The 6,141-nt window shown below is 35.6% G+C and overlaps 1 protein-coding gene across 1 annotated transcript in view; it reads right to left on the bottom strand.

Annotated features, from left to right (window-relative positions):
• The window catches only part of LOC113117380 (protein lin-52 homolog), a 13,717-nt gene continuing 7,576 nt past the window's right edge, over nucleotides 1–6,141 (bottom strand). The window contains exon 6 of the mRNA XM_026286010.1: nucleotides 1–338. Within this exon, the coding sequence (XP_026141795.1) occupies nucleotides 283–338 (56 nt within the window). The 3' untranslated portion in view covers nucleotides 1–282. The remainder of the gene's footprint in view (nucleotides 339–6,141) is intronic.

The raw sequence follows: 6,141 nt of genomic DNA, 5'->3' as shown, positions 1-6,141 counted from the left end.
TTGTACTTTATTTATACAACACTGTATTTTTATTAAAACAACTCAAGTTGTATTCAACTGTAGAGCGAAAAATAAATACATTTATGAACATTTACTGAAAAGCACACCAATATCCTACCCTTTCTAATCCACACCTGTCATTTAAAGAAATTAAACTTATATACAAAAAACAATGTGGTGTCATGATGTTTTGACCCCAAATCAGTTGAATATTAGGGAAAGCGTTTAGTGCATCATGCTACTGTTTTCTGCCTTACAAGCTCACAATCACCATCTGGGTCTTCACTTTTTGGGTCTCTCCAAGATGTTCAGGAATTTCCCTCTTGTCATTTCTCGAGCTGGAAAAGGAAAAATGTCAATAGGTTATTATAATATCAGACACAGATTAAAGTAACGTTCCATGGCATATTTTATCAGGGAGAGTAATTATAATGCAGATCATTACGTTTATTCTAATTAACTCATTTTTTCATCTTCATTTTCAAAGCTCCATCTACATAATCTACAGGACATTGTCCTGGTGGTTTAGAAATGGAGGTGTAACGGCTATGACCCCATCTGTGGTCAGGCTGACACAGGCATTGATGAGCTGCTGAGTGTGTTTTTCAGCCGGCAAGGGATGGGTGTGAGGAACAGGGTCAGCCATGGTGTTGGGCGGCAGCTAATGAAATAATGTGGAGGATTGTAATTTAGATGAGCTGCCCTGTGTGGCATCTTAATGACAGGCACAAGTGTCAGCTGTTTATCGCTGGATTAAACTTGATGCTACCTGGATTCAGGTTGTTTAATAACTTTCATATTGTCTCTTCAAATATCTTAATTAAATATTAAAAAGACTGCATTTGAAAAGTCAAAGAAATGAGCAACTCAAGAGGATATAAGGTGATAAAACTGAACAAATACAGGCCTGGGTTTGAAATAAGTCTCTTATGCTCACCAAGGCTGCATTTAATTGGTCAAAAATACAGTAAAAGCTGTAATATTGCGAAAAATTCTTAACATTTATAAATAACTATTTTCTATGTTTATAGACTTGATTTTTTTGTATTTATTCCTGTGATAGCAAAGCTGAATTTTCAGCAGCCATTACTGCAGTCTAGAGTGTCACATGATGCTTCAGAAATCATAATTATGTGGATTGTTTGCTAAAGAAACATTTTTTTTTTACTATTATCAGTGTGGATAACAATTGGGCTGCTAAATATTTTTATGGAAACCATAATACACTTTTGGAGGATTTTTTTCATATCAATAGACATTTCAGAAGAACAGCATTTGTTTGAAATGTAAGTCTTTTGTAGCACCTTCAGTGTCACTTTGTAATGTAAATTAATGCAAGCTTGCTGTACAAAAGTATGTTTTTTTCAATAAATAAAAAATCTTAATGACCCTACAACAGAAAACACATTTAAAATATAGTAAAATATTTCAAATATACATGTGCATGTCATTAAATTAGAATGTCGAGGAAAAGTTAATTTATTTCAGTAATTCAACTCAAATTGTCAAACTCTTGTAATAAATAAATAAATTGCACACAGACTGAAGTAGTTTGAGTCTTTGGTTCTTTTAATTGTGATGATTTTGGCTCACAATTAACAAAAACCCACCAATTCACGATCTCCACAATTTAGAATATGGTGACATGCCAATCAGCTAGTCAACTCAAAACACCTGCAAAGTTTTCCTGAGCCCTGCTCCACAATCATGAGGAAGACTGCTGATATGACACCCTTCACAAGGAGGGTAAGCCACAAATATTCATTGTCAAAGAAGCTGGCTGTTCACAGAGTGCTGTATCCAAGCATGTTAACAAAGTTGATTGGAAGGAAAAAGTGTGGAAGAAAAAGATGCACAACCAACTCAGAGAACCACAGCCTTATGAGGATTGTCAAGCAAAATTGATTCAAGAATTAGAGTGAACTTCACAAGGAATGAACTGAGGCTGGGGTTAAGGCATCAAGAGCCACCACACACAGACGTAAGGAATTTGCTGAACCACAGGCAACATCAGAGGAGTCTTATCTGGGCTTAGGAGGAAGAAGAACTTGACTGTTGCCCAGTGGTCCAAAGTCATCTTTTCAGATTAGAGCAATTTTTGTATTTCACTTGGAAACCAAGATCCTAGAGTCTGGAGGAAGGGTGGAGAAGCTCATAGCCCAAGTTGCTTGAAGACCAGTGTTAAGTTTCCACAGTCTGATGATTTGAGGTGCAATGTCATCTGCTGGTGTTGGTCCATTGTGTTTTTTGAAAACCAAAGTCACTGCACCTGTTTACCTAGAAATCTTGGAGCACTTCATGCTTCCTTCTGCTGACCAGCTTTTTGAAGATGCTGATTTCATTTTCCAGCAGGATTTGGCACTTGCCCACACTGCCAAAAGCTGGTTAAATGACCATGGTGTTGGTGTGCTTGACTGACCAGCAAACTCATTAGACCTGAACCCCAGAGAGAGAATCTATGGGCTATTGTCAAGAGGAAAATAAGAAACAAGAGACCAAACAATGCAGAGGAGCTGAAGGCCACTGTCAAAGGAACCTGGGCTTCCATACCACCTCAGCAGTGCCACATCTGATCACTGATCACCTCCATGTCACGCCGAATTGAGGAGCCCCTACCAAGTATTGAGCACATGTACAGTAAATGAACATACTTTCCAGACAGCCAACAATTCACTAAAATATATATATATATATATTTTTTATTTGTCTTATAAAGTATTCTAATCTGTTGAGATAATTGGTGGGTTTTTGTTAAACGTAAGCCATAATCATCACAATTAAAAGAACCAAAGACTTAAAATACTTCAGTCTGTGTGCACTGACAAACACGTTTCACAATTTGAGTTGAATTACTGAAATAAACTTCTCCACGACATTTTCATTATTGAGATTCACCTGTATATCAGTACAATAAAAATATTATTAATATATTTTACTACACACCTTACTAATATTTTAATATTCTTTTTAATTGACTTTTTTCATCACACACATACATTGAATGTAACGTTGTGTATCATAACCAGTGTTAAATCAAGCTCATTTAACAAGCACACAAAAAAAATAATAATTATTCAATACATAAAAATGCATTGTACATGAATTAAAGGTTACGAAATACCCTCAATAATATTTCGAGGTAAATTCACAGGAATGAAGTGCAGTTGGATTATTGATATTTTCCGTGGCATATTCAAGACTCAAGAATCTCGTTTAAGATTCATACGCTCAAACAGTAGACACATGAACACTTGACTCGTGACTATTAGAATCCTGAGAAATCTAGGAGTAAAGCCTGAAATGCAACCTAATCTTCAGTGTATTAACAAAACGGATATTGTAAGTGAAACACTTAAGTAACGGAGGCATTATAAGAGAATACAGTCATTAAGCATTCACACTGTAAGAGATTAGTGCCTTAAGTGCTTCCATAAGTGAATGTGTGTCTTAATCCCAGGTTTAAAGGGCGGCTAATGATAGGGCGGCTAACGCTTTGTTAAATGGGCCACTGGTTTCTGGAGGGGTCCACAAACCGGGGGAAAGAGCTTTGTCATAGCTGAACTAACAAACCCATTCTTACTCTTACTACCCCTCGCCCAATCTCAGTCACATTTTCTGTCCAAAACAATCAGAGGTGGGTAGTAACGAGTTACATTTACTTCGTTACATTTACTTGAGTAATTTTTCGGGGTAACTAATACTTTTCGGAGTATATTTAAAGATGGGTACTTTATACTCTTACTTGAGTAAATTTTTTGGGAAAAATCTGTACTTTTACTTCGTTACTGTGGCCGACGCCCCTCTCGTTACTTTATCTTAAAGCAATAAATGTTATAAATGCTTCAGTTTATTCCAAACACGCCGTCTACTTTTCTCTGGGCAATGAGCGATGCCCATTCGCGAATGATTCATTCTTTTGAGTCAATTCTGTTCAAAGGCTTGATCAAACCAATTGGCAAACGAGTGAATTGGTTCATGAATCAGTTTGAATGAGTCGTTCAGCTCCGTGCCTCACGAGCTGAGCGTCTGAAGCGGTTCACGCAGAGTTGTAACGTTTAAGAATATCAACAGCGTTGAAAACGGGACTATGGAACTGCACTGAATTGAAAGCAAATCTACAAAAGCTATTATTTGCTTGCGATGGAGATCCTTATTAGATGAACACCACGTGTGCTGTCTACTGTTTAACAGGTAATAACTTGGGCTACATTCGATTACAGTACACGATACCACTGTGACATTAGCTTGTTGTACGTGTGTGGCTTATAACAGAGGGGAGTCAAGTTGAATGCAGCTTCCAAAAGACAAAAAAATAGCCGATTAAGATTTTATTAATTTTAATACAATCACACCGGTGCGAGTACGTTCAGCAAGTCATATCATCAGCTGCTAAATTCAGATCTGTGATCGCTTGCTGGCGCTGAGCCAGAGACAGACGCGTTTTTACAGCGCTGCGCATTAACCAATCACACAAGATTCTGTTGAGCTTTTGAATGCAATGGCCAATCAGAGGTGTTCAGATGAGTCATCGCTAAAATGCCGGCGCTTCTTTCACTCGCTCACTGAATGGAGACCTCTTTCTGGCGAATTCTCTTGTCAGAAACAACAAAGTGCAGATGTGTGTACGAATCTATAATTAAGATATTGATTTCACAGTGTTAACAGGTTCAGTGATTTTAATGGGAGTTTCTGAGAGTGATTGAAATCTAGACTCTCAGTGAAAATGATCTTTAATAATGTAAATGTTATTTGCTCTCTTTCTGAACAATGAAAGATTAGTAGCAATATTTAGATCACATTAACTTTCAATGTTAAATTCACATTTAATATAAAGTCAGTCGTATTAAAAATATGTTATGGCATGACACCTATATTTGTTACTTAAGTAAACAGACAGGGTTTATAATAAATTACATACATTGGAGTAAAGGCTGATGAAATATATACATTTATACACACACACATACATTACATACATTTTATCTAAATAAAAATAGGCTCCGTATATATGACCCAAAGTAACTAACTACTTGAGTAGATTTTTTATCCGATACTCTTTTACTCTTACTCAAGTAACTATTCAAGACTAGCACTTTTACTTTTACTTGAGTAAATATTTCTAGAATTACTTTTACTTTTACTTGAGTAAAGTTTTTGGGTACTCTACCCACCTCTGAAAACAATACAGGAGTCTGTCTGGCTAAGAATTCTCCCATGAGACCCCTTCACCAGAGTGCACCCCTCTGATCCACTCATTAATTAGATTTCCATTTATCCTCAATTCCCGTCAGAGCAGAAGGGAAATGATTTGCATTGAGTGAGTTAGATTAAAAAAGGGGAGTGTACAGGGTCCTGCCAGCTAGCCTCACACACACACACACACAAAAGTATGAGCATTAACACACACGCACAAAGCTGGTGCTGTCACTGGACGGTGCAGATCAATACTGATTAGCAGGAGTTAGAGATTTGTTTAGTTGATTAGAAAGGTCAATTACTAATTCTGTACTTAGTTAATCAGCAGCTTGTTGCCGGTGACGTCCATACTAAATGGCATAATATGGATTCCAGAGGCCATATTATCTTCTTGATGTTGCATTTTCACTCATTAATATTTGAATGAAGCAAATATGCCTCGTGATGAGTTAATAGGCAAAACAACATTGAGACAGGTGAGCTGATACACGAGCAGATTATATATTCAAAGATAAATATACACATCTAAACATGTTTTTGATATGTACACATATGTATGTTAAACTGTACGTTACATACTGTAAAATAATAATATAATAGTATAGTTTATTAGGTAATATACTATACAGGTACTTAATATTTGGAATATGATTACATAATCCAGATTTCATGTATTTTACATGCATTTTTAACTAAAATATAGTTAAAATATATAATAAAATGTAAAATACAGGTAATATATTACATGCATCATAAAGCATGTGTTATATATTATACAATAATATATCATTAATACTCGTATAACTGAATGTATATGCATGTATATGGATTTATTTATTCATATATTAATAATAGATTCATAAATTAATATAGTGTTAGGAAGAATAATTTAACATTATAGATGTACAATTACAGCTATAATTTTTAATTAAAATATAATGGAGT

This window comes from Carassius auratus, chromosome 17 (genome assembly GCF_003368295.1).
Source record: "Carassius auratus strain Wakin chromosome 17, ASM336829v1, whole genome shotgun sequence".
NCBI classification, from domain to species: Eukaryota; Metazoa; Chordata; class Actinopteri; order Cypriniformes; family Cyprinidae; genus Carassius; species Carassius auratus.
This window is presented reverse-complemented; position numbering and strand designations above follow the sequence as displayed.